General features: G+C 38.6%; 2 protein-coding genes across 3 annotated transcripts in view; one reads left to right on the forward strand and one right to left on the reverse strand.

Moving 5' to 3' along the window:
- GLMN (glomulin, FKBP associated protein) overlaps nt 1–11014 on the reverse strand; it is a 25732-nt gene extending 14718 nt beyond the window's left edge. Inside the window, exons 1-10 of the mRNA XM_014939396.1 lie at nt 10904–11014; nt 9263–9334; nt 8636–8761; nt 7743–7862; nt 6838–6946; nt 5367–5613; nt 4759–4858; nt 1502–1689; nt 976–1029; nt 8–38 (exon numbers count right to left, since the gene is read on the reverse strand). Coding sequence (XP_014794882.1) covers nt 8–38; nt 976–1029; nt 1502–1689; nt 4759–4858; nt 5367–5613; nt 6838–6946; nt 7743–7862; nt 8636–8761; nt 9263–9328 — 1041 coding nt within the window. The 5' untranslated portion in view covers nt 9329–9334; nt 10904–11014. The remainder of the gene's footprint in view (nt 1–7; nt 39–975; nt 1030–1501; nt 1690–4758; nt 4859–5366; nt 5614–6837; nt 6947–7742; nt 7863–8635; nt 8762–9262; nt 9335–10903) is intronic.
- Nucleotides 11015–11023: 9 nt separating this feature from the next.
- Nucleotides 11024–16992, forward strand: part of RPAP2 (RNA polymerase II associated protein 2) — a 37405-nt gene continuing 31436 nt past the window's right edge. Inside the window, exons 1-6 of one of the 2 annotated variants that reach the window (XM_014939393.1) lie at nt 11024–11156; nt 12032–12077; nt 13087–13201; nt 13906–14004; nt 15032–15097; nt 16150–16238. In XM_014939393.1, the coding sequence (XP_014794879.1) occupies nt 11039–11156; nt 12032–12077; nt 13087–13201; nt 13906–14004; nt 15032–15097; nt 16150–16238 (533 nt within the window). In that variant the 5' untranslated portion in view covers nt 11024–11038. The remainder of the gene's footprint in view (nt 11157–12031; nt 12078–13086; nt 13202–13905; nt 14005–15031; nt 15098–16149; nt 16239–16992) is intronic. The other variant, XM_014939394.1, reaches the window with a different exon arrangement.

Below are 16992 nucleotides of genomic sequence, written 5' to 3' on the forward strand. Positions count from 1 at the left end.
AACTTACGAGTCCTTTAGATAACATAGATTCTTCTGTTCTACAGAAAAAAGAAACAGTATTATATTTAAGTTGTTAATTAAAGGGACACTGTTGATAGCTCAGAAGAAATACCAGAACAGAGATCAAAAAGAACTTTTCCTGCAACAACTTTCATTCTATTTTCTAAATATAGTATCTGCATTACTCCTTTCCAAGATTTTTTTAGGATAAACTGGCTGGTGAAAAGTTGAGAATTAGAATCATCTCCTCAATATTTATAATTCTGCCCCCTCCTCAATATTTATAAATGCTCAAAAGTAGCATTTCATCTCACATGTATCAAGACACCGATCAACAAAGAAAATTAAATTTTTCCCAGGTGATTCCATTTGCATAGTTCTGCAAACCTAAATAAAACACAGCAGATCCTAGTCTGAAGAGACCAGAAAGTTTTGTTTAAATTTTACTAGGAAATAGTAAGCAGTCATAAAGGGAAACTTCCCTTTTATAGCAGTGTTAGAAACTATGTGGTCAACACTGCTGCTTATGGAAGGTAAAGTTATCACAAGATATATAGAAAAGTCTGGTTTTCTTTAGAAAGCCTGATCTTTATTCACTTAAAAGTGCATATACTATCAGAATACACTCAAATAAATATTATCACAATAGCCTTCTCTAGTAATAAACTAACTGTTACAGAAGTACAAGTAAATATAGGCTCTAATTATTCTGCATGTGTTTAAATGATATTAATTTTCATTTCAGAATAAAGTTTCTAAAAATAGTATCACAATACAAGCTGAAAACAATAAATGTTTAATACAGCTTTTTATACTTCTTAGTAATAGAAGCCATCCTGTTGTGGAACTTGCCATTTTAACTCTCAGGTTTAAAAACCTACTTTCAACTTATCTGCTATATTCAAAATTTGATTCTAAGAATTACTATAAAAGATCACACCTACTATCCAGAACTCCAAATACCGTAAATCCTACCTTTTCAGTAGCACTTCGATATGCGTCATATTGCATTGCAGAAGGTATGATGGACTAAAAGAGAAAAATTTACTTTAAACTGCATAAACCATATACATTTGCACATAGTTAATATATGACAGGATTAGTCTTTTTAAAACAAATATTAAAGTATCTTTATTAAATCAGTAATTTTGAAATAGAAACAAAATATTCAAATTGCTGTTAATAACTCCTATGTGGAAACTGTCCATAAATGTGTGATTGAAAATCTAATACATATTAATTTTCAGCATGTAACTAATCCTATCAGTTTCTCTAAAAGCACAGCTCATCTAAAATGAAACCATTCTAGAGTAAACTGTAGGGCTGGAGTACATTCTCATGTATATAATATAAGCTACATAAAATATAAATGCCTATTGACATAAAACAAATAGTAGTGAAATACACAGTTTTCATTCATAACTATTCACAAAGCTTTCTTCTGCTCGGAAAGAATCTTCAAAGCACAGTTGTATGATAAGTGAGGAAGAAGAGTTCTTACCTAAACACCACTGGAAAGTAATCAATACCAAAATGCTGAACAAACACCAAATATGACAGACACGCCAGAGAATCTGCAGAATTCTTTCGCTCTATGTCTGCGAACTCCTCATTCTCCCAATGTGGACTTTTGCCTTTATGATGTAAAACCACCAATGGTATCAATTCTCTTATATTCCACAAAATGTCCTAAAAAAGAAAGATAGATCGCCTATAGTTGCCTTTAAAAGATCTATATGCCAACTAAGTTTCCAAGATTTAATTGTATTTACAGCTAATTCTCTTATATAGCATATGTATATGATATATACACATACACAAAAAAGACCCTGCAGAAAAAATAACTACTGTTAGAAAAATATTACTAAGATAGCAAAGACAAGCACTCAAAAGTTAGCAAAAGACAAAATAAAGTCATCCTGCAACACCCAAGTTTGGCTCCCTTATCCACAATGCTATAAATAATGACAGCTTCATGATCACATTATGCCACAGGACACCTGTGTTTTCCAGATCACAGAATACCAAGTGTTTTCTGCTCACTAATCAACATGTAACACAACATTTATCTGCTGAGGACAAACCCTGCTTTAAAGTTAGAATTACCCTGTGTGGCCTTTCTTTCCAGTGATGCACAACACAGTGACACTTGAGTATTTCACAAATACTAGTGTGGTCTTCCCCCCCAAAACACATTCATGTGAATTAGGAGGTAGTGTAACTCCTGTCGTACATACTATGAAGGAGCAGCAAGACCAAGGATAACTTTCTGTTCCAGGGTTGTCCAAATTGAATATCTGGGATCACACTTTTTGGAAAAGTAGGATTACACAAGAAGTCATATAGTCAAAGCATGACTTTACTGACCTTAGCTGCAGCTCTCATTACTCAATTCCACAAACAGCAGAAGTTAATTTCTTGAGAAAATGAAGAAAAGGTAATTCATAATTCACATAAAAAACATGTTCTCAGACTGTACCCAACAGGAGAGGCAAGATAAAAAGCCAGTTTTTCAGAGCACCTTTCAACTATCTTAACTATGAGATAATCTGGTAACCCCTGCCTCCTTCACTGCACACCCTAAAAGTCCTGCAATAAATGAAGTAGAACTCTCAGAGACAAGATTCTCTTTCATTGCACAAACCTGGTTGATCCACACAGCAGTTCCATCCTATGCTGAGACATGATGTAGAAAAAACTGGATGTGACCATGACAGAACACCTAATTATGGTTGAAAAGCAACCAAAAGTTTTGCTAACTGCTTGGTGTGCTTCACTTTACAATCTTAACATTTGGATATAGAATTTTCTGTGCAAAAATGCTTAGATTTTGGAACACAAACAGGAAAAGAAACAGAGTTGCATCACATGGCAACTTCCAGACTTCCTCTGCATGCAAGCACCTTTGCACACACTTACATGTAGTACATTTCTGTGTGCTTTCCTCATCCCAGCTGACTCCAGGTCTTCCTTCTGAAACTCACCAAGTCTTGGCATGCCATTCCCTCCCCCAGAATCATAGAATGGTTAGAGTTGGAAAGGACCTTAAAGATCATCGAGTTCCAAAACCCCTGACCTGTGCAGGGACACCTCCCACTAGAGCAGGTTGCTCAAGAATGGTACCTTAACCAAGTTTCTCTGTTGTTCTGGGACTAATTCCTTATCTGTATCACCTAAAAATCTGTCTTTCTTCTAACTCCAGTTACTGTTCAGTGTTACCCAACTAATGGCCCATTGGCTATCCTGAACGATGACTCCGTTCAGCACTGAGAATATTTTCTACCCTTATATTTTGTTATAAAATTTACCAGCTTGCTTCTGAATAAAGCGTTATAAAATAATCCAGCACTTGGCTGTCAAGAAGGTTCCTTCATTTCATCAGCACAACACAAATAATTGTATAACCATGTATCTGAAAATTAGAGACAACCAATATTTACCGATATTTATATTTTAAATTTGGGTCTGGATGGCGTGGAGTTGATTTTCTTCATGGCAGCCCGTATGGTGCTGTGTTTTAGATCTGTGACCAAAACAGTGTTGATAACAGACCAGTGTTTCAGCTCTTGCTGAGCAGCGCTCACACAGCATTGAGGCTTCTGTTTCTGACTCTGCCCCTCAGCGAGCAGGCAGAGGGAGGGTGGGAGGCTAGGAGGGGACAAAGCTGGGACAGCTGACCAGAACTGATCAAAAACATATTCCATACCATATAAGATCACGCTCAGTGACAAACTGTGGTGTCGTGAAGGTAGTATTTTTCAGATTAACTGCTGTTCAGAGACTGGCTGGGCATCGGTCTGCTGGCAGGAGGTGGTGAGTGACCTCATCACCTGTAGGCATCAACTGGGTTTTTTTCCTTTGCTTATTAAATTGTCTTTTTCGCAGCCCATGAGTTTTTCTTGCTTTTGCCCTTCAGATTTTCCTCCCCATTCTGCTGGGGGCCCTAAGCTAGTGACTGGGTGGGGGCTTAGCTGCCAGCTGGTGTCAAGCCTCTACATTTGGATTTGTGCAAGAGAGGAAATATTCTTTATCACATTCAAAACACAAAGCACAGCTCAACTCGCTATAACCTTATTCATCACACCTAGTCCTATTTCTGAAAACATACATGTACTGTGTGTTCCAACATATGCATGGACTGTACCCAACTATCTCCTTATAAGGCTTGGTTTTGCTGCAAATGTAAACAAAATTATCTATATCCACAATAATCCTGCTCTAATAAAACACAACTGCTACGCAAAACATTACCAGAGTAACTGCACTGGTAAGATGGAGTGGACATGTTCCTACTGCATTTCCAGCTATAGCATCAGCAGCAAACACCAATTTATATTCTTTAACAATCAGCTGGCACCGCACAGGCACATTAGAGGTTTCTCTCTGTGCAACACTTTGATTAAAGGTAACATGTAGATTTTGCCTCGATGTAATACCGCAGCAAAGACAATCCTTTGTGTAATAAATTCACACATCACCAAGAAAAAGCAGCAGTTACAACAAAGTAAGGGCTGCTGATTTACAGAGCAGTCCAAGCTGGTTTATAATGAGCAAAACTATGTCTGCAAGATTTGTAATTTCCAGAGATGGGACCTAGAACCATTCTAGACCTTTATCCACCTGCACTATTTACAAGGCCCAGTAAGTCATCCCACTAACCAATAAAGGAAGCAAAATGAGCTCTAGAATGAATTATAGGTGATTCTGAAATAGACCACTGGTTTTGCAGACACTGTAATTAATTTTGACTGCACTTACTATAATTTCAGTTGCAAAACGTCGAAAGGGGTGTTCTTCAATGCCTTCAAGTTGCTCAAGCTGAGCTGTCAATAACGGGTACTTCAGGCTTTTCATACAGCTGAAATAAAAATGAGTGAAACTAAATGACCAATAATGTCACAAATACAGACAGATACAGGCCACAAATAGGGTCACTGATGACCAAGAATAAAGTCTATATTCATATTAGCTGCTGCTCTCCCTGATATTCCAAGGAGAACAAAAAAACCCAACCAAAACATCTCCCAAAGAAGCATTCCTTAGACTTCATTCCCAGAATATGATTACCCTCACTGTTGTAAATTTGAGAAGACGACTACCAAAACAGCTTCACAGCAGAGAGACTGTTATTTCTTTACCATTTCCCTGTACTAAAAAAAATAATTGTTTTGACCTTTCTTTTCTCACTTCATAAATATGTAAGGCATGTTTAGGGTTTTTCTTTTTCGAAATATCACATTAGTTAATATAAGTTGGCAGCATTATAAAACACTAATAAGATGATTTATGTATTGCCTATGTAATAAATGCCTACTGTTCATTTTGTTAAGCTATAGGAATTTATTACACTAACATAAAATGCTCACAATTTTAATAATTCTTCTTTCAGCTCCATGTCATTGTATTCTGACGACTTTTCCATGTTTTTAACAACTTCATTCACAAAAGGTTTAGTAAAGTCCACCACTGCATTACAACATTGACAGAGGCCAAGTTTATCTTCTTGTATTTGTTGTTTTGTATAAGGGACAGGTAAGGGAGTAAGCTGATTCATAATCATGGCCAAAGATAAACCCACTGAGTAGGCCTTCTTGTTCTGAAGTTTCAAAAGCACTGAGAGAAACGAAAAAAGAGAGAGAGAGAAGAGAAGATTTTGAGACATTAAGTTATTACTTGCTTAGTAGAGGAAGACGTGATGAAAAACAATGATTACATATAAAAGCCTTTATTTTCAGGTAAGGAGGGACTGATACCTGAAAACACACGAGCAAATCCAGGAAGACTAAACATCATCACCTAGTTTAATATGCTCTAATTAAGATGACTATATATTTGGGAATGACAAATATTAAAACAGTTGTACATTTCAACACATTCTTCCTTTCTCTGAAGCACCATGATGAGGGCTGAAAAAAAAAGGTCTTTCTAGAATTAGTCTAAGTGAAATAATATTAATTTATCTGATCTGGGAAACTGATTTATTCTTGCTTTATTGCTTGGCAAAACCAGAGACAATGGCCTTTCTGCTGAGATCTGACTCCACCTGAAGCAGCTCAGAACTGTTCTATACTCCATGGCAGAACCAACAGAGGGGCACTGACACCGAGGCAGGAGCACAAGCGGCTCCCCACTTAAACTGCACTCAGTGCAGGCTGACTGCAGATGGGCTACCCAGAAAGCCACATACTTCTAATTACCAAAATGCTTCTCATGTTAATTTTTAACATAATTCACGTCTCAGACTGCTATAATCAGAACTTAAACTTGATACAAGGCACTTCATTTAAACTCACATATCAAACCAGAAACTACTACTTGTTACCTACTTAGTGGGTGTCCAAACCCAACATTTTTAGTTTTTATATGTAACCAGAAGAATGCTTCCCCCTACATCAATCAAATATTTCAACCTGCTTCAATCTGAAATAAAAGCTTTATGCTATGAAAATACAGAATTGTATGTTTTAAAAGTTTGTTAATGAAGAATTTCACAATTCTTATCTAATTATCTGTAATTATCTATTTCTGTAACAACAGCATGAATGGTTCACACCTCTAAATATAACTGTCAGAAAACCACATTCTTGTAAATGATGAAAAATATCTGAATATTACTTTTTCAACTGGTGCTATTAATCCCATCTAAAATCATTTTCTAACAGGCCAACATAAGCATGTAAATTACACCTTGTGTTATTTTGCAGAATAGAATAGTCTGCAAAGCCTATTAGGACAGACATTCTGAAACTATTCCAGCAAAAGCTAAACTCATTGAAATGAGTTAAATTAATGAGAAGATAATTTAATTCGGAAATCACATGAGAAAGTGCATCTTACCTGTCTGCAAAGGCTGAAGCAATAACATGACCGTTTGGCATACTTGCTCTCCAGAGGTCTGCTCGATCTGCTCGAGTAAACCCAAAAAAAGTTCCTTTGGATTGCATAGCTGCACAAGAGGAACAATGCGTATTTTTTTAATCACCATGGTCATAAGCTAAAAAATTCATTACTAGCAAACTACAATACAGAAGTTCTTGAACGTTAAGAAAGCAGATCTGACCATCCAAGATAATCTTTAAGGAAACAAATATGAAACACTAAGTACTTCCCTACAATCAATGTCTTCTATAGAGTGTATATATGTGTACACTTTCATACAACCTGAAAACATACCATAATAAATAATGACACTAAACTTGATTTCTGTGGTCTACAAAAACCTCACAGTACCTTAGCAATGAAATCCTTATGAGTAGAGAGAAAAGAAAAACTTCAGTGTGAATTTAAGTCAAACTATCAAGTTTGCAAGTTGATTTTTAAGTACATGAATGGAAGGGAACTGGTTTTCTAGTGATTAAAACTTTTTTCCCCTACTACTCCATCAGAATCATCTGTTACTTGTTTTCATACTGTATCTTCTGTAAACAAGAGGCAGTATTGCTGTGGCTGCTCTGACTGCAGCAGCTGCCTATCAAAATCTTTTTAAGTTCTATCCGCCTATTTCTCCTATGTCTCTTTGTTTTGCCCAGTTACTAACTTCGTAAGATTTGTAAGAGCTTAATTGTCTCTGAGAACACTAAACCTATGTCTACTTCAGATGAAACTGGCCCATGAGTTTAAAAGGTACAGGAAATGGATAGAAGAACCCAGAAGTATTCATGCCTTGTTTTCTTTGGAAATCAGAGGGAAAATCAGGACCTCTCCCTTACCTACAATTACTGTATTATATTTCAAAAACATACCTGTGCCAACTGATCTAGTATCTTCAGGCAGTGTTCTCGCTTATCATCTTCCTGTTTGTACACCAAAATACATCTAACAAGAGGACAGATGAGATTCCAACCCATATTCTTGATGATAACCTAAAAAACAGATTTCCAGAGAATAAACCAAACCTGGATGTCTTCTAAACTCAGAAAGACCAAAAAAGGCCAAAAAAGACAATAGATCAATGTCTTGGTTGTCCAACACCTTAATAATGTCACTAAAAATTTAATATCTATTGTGATAACATTCTGTACTTGATAAACATCGTCTTCTCTCCCCATACCTATAAACATGCATTTTGTATATTTTTCTTCAATGTATTAATTTTAACATGTTAACATGTACAGAGTATCTCTTCCATCAGTTCAGGTCACCTGTCCCAGCCATGTCCCCTCCCAGCTTCCCTGCTTACTGAGATGGCAGAGAGAGAAATGGAGAAGGCCTTGGCAGTGTACAAGCACTGATCAGCAAGAGCTGAAACACTGGCATGTTATTAACAGTGTTTGGTTACAAATCTAAAATGCAGCACCATAGAAAGAAAGTGCCAGCCAGACCCAATACACCATCTGAAATCTGGTCCTGCAAAAGAGGGACGCTGACACTTTCTCTTAAGTGAAAAGAAAAGACAAAAGCATAATTAACTCACTGAAAAACAGTTGTTAATGGTTTTGTTAAGATTATCGTGACTTGGTTTCCGTGAGCTACCTGAAGTTACATGAGAATGTGCACTTAACACAGAGCAGCTTATTAACTACTCGTAAGTACAGCCTTGCTCCACAGTGGAAGTAGCTTTCCCTTTTTAATAAGCAGTTTTATCTATTTAAGTGTGTTAGTACACAACTAATTTACAGTGCAAACTTGAACTTACCTTATTTTTCTCATTCTGAATTACTTCTAATAACTGAGCTGCATACCCATCTTCTAAACATTTCTGACCTGCTACCTGAAACAGATTAAAATCTTCTCCTTTGAAATCAGCTTCTTCCAGAACTTGCTAGAAAGAAAATATGCAAGTTTAAGTCCATACTTATAAAAGGCAAATAAAAAATACGAAAATCTAACTTGTCATGTAAATTAAATGTAGTGTCATTGTAACTTACCTTTTCTTATATAACACCTTTCACATATTAAAAAAAGCTATCAAGAGCTACTACAGAAGACAAAGAAGTATTTCAATAGGACTTTCTAATCTAGATTACCACATGTTGTTTAGAAGATCTATTTTCACCAACAATCTGCTAAGTTTTTGTTACTTCAGACAGGTACTGTTAAGTACAAGAACACTTCTTTCTCCAAGAAGCAGAAGTTATCAAGCATCTTGGGATAAGCACCAGAGAGAAGTCAAAGAAACACGGAAGCAGAACTTAGCTGCCCAATGAGGAGTTCTGCTAACAGCTGTCTTGTGTTTTGTGGTGACTCTGGTTTTAATTATAATATATGAAGAGAAATGCACACCGCTTACATGTGTTACTTTTATGGAAAAAAACCTACTTACGCATCTTTGTATTATGGCCTGAAGTTCATCAACTGCCATTGTAGTTTGATTTTCTTCTTCTGGCATTGAGAACTATTATAAATTGAAGAGTACTGTATTAAAACACATGAAGTAAAAACAGAGACTGAAAAATAATCACAATATCGAGAAAAAATTCCAACAGAGGAATAAGAACAACCTGAACCGACAGATATTATGAAGAATACACGATTAAAAAAAACACCAGGAAAAATTCATTTTTAAGCAGGGTACACTATATTATTCTACTCCCCATATTTGCAGGAGAGAGTATTACAGACAGGATATGTACAGGGAAGCTATTTTTCAAGTAGTATCAGGGCCATCTTGAGAAGACAGGTAGCCTCAGCTACTACCTTGGACACATACATTGAAAACTGCAGCTAATACTGAGCAAGTCTGGACTCACTGCATACCAAGCATGGGTGCCTGTGATACATCTTTTACATTTTCTGTGACTATTACCACAAGAGAAGCTCCTGCTCAGCTGTGACTGGAACACTCTTAACTCAATGCCTGGGATGTGCAGAACTGGTCCAGCCACCACGCCTGTTTATATCAGCAGTCCAACTAAGATTACACACACAGCATCATTTATTTCTTTCTAATGTCTAGGTTGGGCTAGTTCAGTGGCCTTGTACCTCTGTAATTTAAAACTTTCTTGCTAAAAACAATTAAGTTAAACATTTGAGTAATGTTAAGTGCATACAAAGTTTAAAATAGTCAGGACCACGAATGACAAATAAAATTAAGCCTGGTTATCCATGTGATGCATCACACCAGCTATCACAATCTTTATAGCTTTCAGTAATTCCATATGTCTAAACTTGGTTATATGACCACTATGAGTGTCAATTACTTCTACACGTGGATAATTAGTTAATTATTCATCAAAAACCCAAGTTCCATATTTATACAGACATAATGTAAAGTCCTCAATCTTTCCTCTAATGTTTGACCTCAGCTAAATCACACAACATCTAGATAATTAAACTGCCTGGACGCTTACAAAAAGCAGGCAAAAGGCATCTGTGTGTGAATTTTCTTATTTAAAGAATAAACAATTCGCCTTCTATTCTCAATGACCTATTTTAAGATATTTATGTCCCTGCAATCTAGTAATGTATCCAGCCTGTCATTTTAATGTGGTCATCGCCATGTACTTTTTTACAATACTTTGTATTACTTGAGCTCTTAATTTTACTGGATGTTACTAATCCTCCCAAAACAATTTAAAAACACTTTCGAGCGCTAATATTCTTGCACTTTCAGCCCCCAGTACCTTCACGCCGTCCTTGCAGCCCTGGAACCTGCCCCGAGCACCCCCCGCGCTGCCCCGGGGATTAACCAGCCGAGCTCACAGACGCTCTCTCAGGCCTTAATACTTAATCCAGTTTCTAATTAAGCCTTTTCAGAGGTTCCAGCGGCAAGCCCACGGCACCTGGGCCGTGTGAAACTTTCCACGATTAACAAGACTCGCCAAGCTCCCTCCTGTCTTACAAACACACGCCTCAGCCCCTTCCCCGGGCGGGTACAACACGCAGGCCGGTACCAAGAGGCGGCCACAGTAAGCCTTTAACTCACGGCTGAATGAGAGGAATCACACGGTTACCCGCCCCTCACCTCAGCGGGCCGTCAGTGGAGCCAGGTCCCGCTCCGCGCCCCCTCAGCGCCGATCGGCCCTACCTCTCCGCTCCCACCGCTCCACAGGATCGCCCCGCCGCCCCTCCCCGCCGCCGGCCCGGGCCACGCCGCCACATGGGCTCCGCCTCCCGGGTGAGAGGTCGGAGGGCGGGGACGAAGCGGGCAGCCGCGATGATGGCGGCCGGGAAGCCGCAGGGCGGCGCGAAGGGGAAGCCCAGTCGGCGGCGCGCAGGTAAGGCTCCGTGCGCCGCTCCCCCTGCCCGGCGCTTGTGGGCTCTCCCTGTGCCGTCCGGCCGGCACAGCGGACTCGTCCAACTCACTGTGTCCAGGGGGGAGCACCGGGACGGCCGCGGTCAGCGATGCGACCTCGGTGGGCCTCGGGCGGGCCGGGCCAGCTGCGCGGTCGGTGCCGGCGAACAGCGGGTGCCGCCGGCGGTGGGGTCTGTCGCCCCCGGGCGGTGGGCGGGGCTGGGCCGGTGTCCCCTCAGGCTGCGCGGGGGCTGCGCGCCTGGGTTCCCGCAGCGCCGGCAGCCCGCCCCGCTCCGACCCACAGGCATGACAGCGGCCGTGCAGCGGGTCGGAAGGCTGCGTCCTCGTGTTTTAAGCGAAACAGTCCGCTATTTTCCCTCCCTGTCGCTGAAGGGAGAGCTGCCCGAGGGCTCCGGGCCGGTGGCCGGGTGCTGGGGCAGGCCGGGAGGCGGCAGACGCCGCTGGGTGGTGAAGGTGCCCGGAGCAAAACCCGTCGGTGGGGAGGTGGAAGGGACAGCCTTCCCCAGCAGTGGGGTGCGGGGGTGAAGATGGGCTGGAGAGCCAGGGTGAGTGCGACTGGCACAAAGTTACTGTCAGAATTATTTTTCCTTAGCTTTCATGATGAAAGGGTTGGGCCTCTCTGCCCTCGCGCTCATAAAAAGCGTGTCTGACAAACTGCTGAATGGCTGCTGGCTTTCTGAACTCACAATCAGCCACCAAAAGCAAGTTTCTAAGCAGTTCTCTTGATTGTGCTTACAGTTTAGAGGTTTTACTGTTTTTCAGGTTCCAGTATTTTCCACTCAAAGGAAGAAAGTACACTAATTTCTGTATTTTTCCATTTGTGTATTTGATTTCTAGGAAATAAGCATTCAGCTGCTCAGAATACTGAAGATGCTACTCAGAGGTATAATTTCTAACTAACAACGTGTGGCATTTGCGGTTTTTTGCCTCACTTTGAAATCACATTCTCTGCCTCGTGTTTTTTTGCTTTCTCTAAGTACCATGACCAGCTTCAGGAGGTTGCCAGCATCAACATTGTGCAGCCTTGTTTGGAGTGATGCTGTGTAACTTCTAACAACATGCACCTATGTGCATCGTACAATATGCTAAGAGTTTATGAATCTAACCTCCACAGTTAAATTTCCTTAGCCTGTAGTGCTTGTTCTTGCCATATTAACTTCTTTGCATACCTGACATTTTTCTTTAGTTGCTTTAAAAACCAAACTTGAGAGGAAAAAACACTTTCTGCCATGGACAATTGCCTAAATATTCATTTGACTCAGTAGCAGACCTAGACTTCCAGGTGAATAGCATAGACCTCTGTTGGTTAAAACAATGGAATAACTATACGCTGATAGCTTCTGGGGGGGAAGCACTGCCAAGTGGAGATTGGAGACACCTAAATGGTTGTTCTCTGGGTATTTGCTGATAATAGAATAGTGGCAACACTTGGGAACACTCAGGAAACCTACTGTAGTGGTATTTGATTTATTCCATTCTTTACTTTGTACCCTCAGAGTCTTGTCCCAGTCCTTTTTTCTTCCCACTCTTCATGTCTCATCCACCTCCCATTCTCCTGGCAACATTCCATAAATTAATTGTCCTAGGCTCTTTGTCCAGCCAATTCTAGGTTTCCCTGTCTTGCAAGTTGGGTAACTTTGTGTAGAAGTATTGCAGTGCAATAAGAATCAATATTTTTCCTGACTGGGGTGGAAATAAAGCAAACCAAGGTTGGAAACTCCTTTGTGGTTACTACAGAATTACTGGTCCAGTTACGTGTTGCTTTGTTTGGCTAACATGGTGTGACACAGAAAAATATAAGCTACTGTATTTCAGAAAAAAGATAAAGATGCAGTTAGAGAATTCTTCATGGAAATCTGCCCTTTGTGTCATTCAATGTTGGTTTGTTACAGGAAAGCAGCTCTGGAGGCTGCTCTGAGAAAGAAGATCGAATTTGAGAAAAAAGCATTGTATATTGTTGAACAACTCCTGGAAGAGAACATTACTGAAGAGTTCCTTCTGAATTCTGTAGGTGTTGCAAGTTTTTATACTATTTTGTATCTTAGTGTTCAACCTTTTTTCCTTTTTTTTTTTTTTTTTTTAAATTCCTGGAACAATTTGCTGCAGTTTAAAGTAGACAAATAATTTCTTCCCTCTCTTATTAGCTGTGATGATGATTGCCTCATTTTTTCAAGGGTTCTGCAGTGAAAACATGCCCTAGTTTTGCAGAAGTCCATGCATTTATGGACTATCCTCACTTTATTACCACAGCCTCTGTTTATGCCTCAGTGGTTCTGGACTGATAGGTGAAGTATAAAAATTAAGTCCACATGACATCATCTGTGAATTTAGACAAAGTCTCAGTAGTGCCCTACAGTTTATCTGGCAGCAAAGTTTTTCTGGAACGGCATAATGATTACTCCTTGTAAGGTTGAAAATAGCTGGTAAACAGGTGGACAAAATATGTAAATAGAGGGAAATTATGAAAACAGGTGCAAATAGAAGCAAAATCATGAGGCTTTTCTATATGTGAAAGGAAGTGCCCACATCTGTCTTCTTTCCCTGTTTACCCTTTTACCATTTTTACTGTGTGGGGCCTAAGTGGTGTTTATTAAATTTACTAAATAACTATTATAAAATTTAAAATATGCATTTGTTTAGGAGATGTTTTGAGTACAAAAAATGACAGATTTTCCAGTATCTGTTGTTGAACTATTTGCTTGTCATTTTAGGGAAAATGTATTACTCCATCTCACTATAAAGACATTGTTGATGAACGGTCTATCATCAAACTATGTGGTTATCCTCTATGTCAAAATAAACTCGAAAATGTAAGTTGCTTTTTTATAATGCTGTTATCATAAGAATCGCTTCACAATTTTTACTCTCGTGCTAAACTTACAATATTAAACATAGATTAAAATACTGCTAAGTAATGGGCCAGGCATCAGGTCATTCCATTTCAGTACAATCCTTCTGAAGTAAAAGGTAAAATTTGATCAGTTGAAAGCCATTACTATGTGACAGAATCAGTTAGCATCTACTTTGACAGTAATAAGATGAATGAGATATGGCTTCATAGCCTTCCTTTGTGCATGCTGAAGCTTTCTGATCTTGCTCCTTCTTCAGTGTAACCACGTATTTCTGAAAAGAAAGTGTGAGAAGGGAAAAAATAATACGATACAGGAATATCACTATGTCAATGTGTACACATCTGCTCTAAAAATGTACATTACTTGTGTAACAATCATAGTCACACTTATTTAAGTATGGCATGTCAGAACTTAAGCAGAACTTGGAGTTCAGTTAGATAACCTGTGATTTAATACCGGTTGTGGTGCACCTGATTATCTAAAAAAAAATCTATTTGAGCACAAAGAATTTTACTGTTATGGACTTCATGTATCCCCGCAGAAATTCACTTGGAAACTGTATTATATTATTATATATTACATAAGTTCCTCTCTGGATTTGTCTGGGTGGTGGTAGTGGTCTCTGACAGTACAGTCTCATGTGTATGTAAGTAGATATGGATTAAAGAAGGACCCGTCTGTAATTTCCCAGCACTTACACATGAGTAACACTTCTGTGTGGCAGCTCAATTGTTTTATGTTCAGTAATGGCTTTCTTGTAGATCTGAAGTTGTCCTCTAGTGATAATGAGATGTAGATGATTTAAGGTGCCTGTTCTTACACCTGAGAAAGTACAATATCAAAAGAATTGGGAGAAAAGGGGATTGTAGTGTGCAATTCAGTTAAAAGAGAACATACTACGCATAGTAAAATATTTGAATTAAAAATGAAGTTTTCTGTAAGGTCATGATGGAAGTAACAGTCTTGCTGATGAAATTCGTTTTAGGTGCCAAAACAGAAGTACAGAATTTCAACAAAAACGAACCGAGTTTATGATATCACTGAAAGGAAGGTATGGCAACAACTCTATTTCTAAAATGCATTTAATACTGCCTCAACATCAGAAATCCATTTTGTAACAGCATTCATACAGTGGCTTGATTCAGAGCTAAGATGTTTGGTTCTTACAAAAATCATTTTTATGAACTGTTAGAATATGAAGTTTTTCATGCATTTTGGTTTCTAGGTGCTCTTTTGGACAGACAAGGACCCACTTATTTTATGTCCTAAATTTAAACATAATATGGAAATTTTTATTTGGATAGCAGTTTGAATGACTACCTTTAGGGTTCTGTTTTGAGAACTTTTCAACATAAAACCTGTGTCTTCTTTCTTTAAGTGTATTCATGTGTGTAGTTGCGTAAAAGTCTTTGCCTCCTCACAGGATGCGCCATCACCTACAGGTGCTTATACACTAAATTGTAGGATAAATGTTTCTAGTTCCAGAATCAGTGTTGCTAGTATACGTTCCTTTCCTCTGGTTACTACTGTGGGATACACAAAATTCTGGGAATTGCTTTCTCAAGGTACTAAGTGAGACTCCAAGAAGAAGAAGTGGGATGTTTTGTCTTGATCCCTGATGCAAGCGTGCAAATTAATTTTTCAATGATACTACAAAATTGTAGGTGGTGTCCTGAGTATTGCAAAATATCCAAGTTCTGTTGCCAACAAAAATTTTCATTATTAAACTCCTGAATTTTATTACATGTCTTTATGATCATCTTCTTGGGTTAGGGGTTGCTCTTTGAACAGTTTGGTGGGTTTTTTTAAATTATTGTTATGTAGAATTCAACACTGGTTTACTTCTCAGCATGTAATAAAAGTGAAAAAAGCAGAAAAGTAGGAAAAAAATAAGCTTCAAGTGGCTTGTGAAGAATGGCATAGACCTATTTGATAGGTTTGGTGTCTCAGGGGAATTAAAAACCTGGTCATAGGCTTAAAATGAAATGTGAATTTGTACTTAAATTTTACAGGCATATTTGCCTGTAAACAACTTTAAACAACTTTGTATGAGTATTAAAGTTGTATTTAGTTGTATTTTCTTGCTTTCTTTCTCATTTCTAGTGCTTTTGCAGCAACTTTTGCTATAGAGCATCTAAATATTTTGAAGCTCAAATTTCCAAAAGTCCAGTATGGATGCGGGAAGAAGAAGAGTAAGTATAATCTTATACATTCGTTGCTCCTTTTGAGAATATTATTTTCTCTATCCAAGCTGCAGTTCATCAGAATGGTTAAGCTGAAGCAGAGGTAGCTGATGTTAACATGTTGGCTAAGCATGGTGTTCCTTTTAAGTATTGTTGCCATATCAATCACAATAGTTGACGTGGCTCAAGACCGCGTTAGTTTAGAGGGCAGACTAGTCATAAGTAATAGTTAACTCCTATTAACTTTAAAATGTAGCTATTAGGATTGGATTTACTAAACCATATAATGTACAGGGTGAATTAATCTTATCCAACGTGTTAAAAGAGATTTTCTAATTTTAGCATAGCACTTGACTTTGGTCTTAAAGTTAGACTGTGAGTGCTTGCACCTGAAAGCAGATTATAAGGCAAAGAGGTTCTTTATCCTTGCTAAAACTCCAATTTCAGATTGCCTATTTTACTGCAATACACATTTTGGAACAGTGTAATGCAGTGCACGGTGCTAGCTTAGGAAGCAGGCTTGCAAATAATGAATTGGGCCAATGGGTGTCACTGTTTAACAATAAATACTTGCCTAGAGAATGTACAGCTGAATTTATTCAGCTTTCCTTCTCCATGATGCTACCCTGTAGTCTCCTGGTTTTCAACAAAATAAACTAGCTGAAATGATATGTGTGAGCTTGGTTTCACAGTTCAGATCAGTCATATCAAATACCTGATCAATGAGCGAAGTTTAGAGCAGCCTGATCTGATGGATTCTAGC

Source organism: Calidris pugnax, unplaced genomic scaffold (assembly GCF_001431845.1).
Source record: "Calidris pugnax isolate Ruff unplaced genomic scaffold, ASM143184v1 scaffold18, whole genome shotgun sequence".
NCBI lineage: Eukaryota > Metazoa > Chordata > Aves > Charadriiformes > Scolopacidae > Calidris > Calidris pugnax.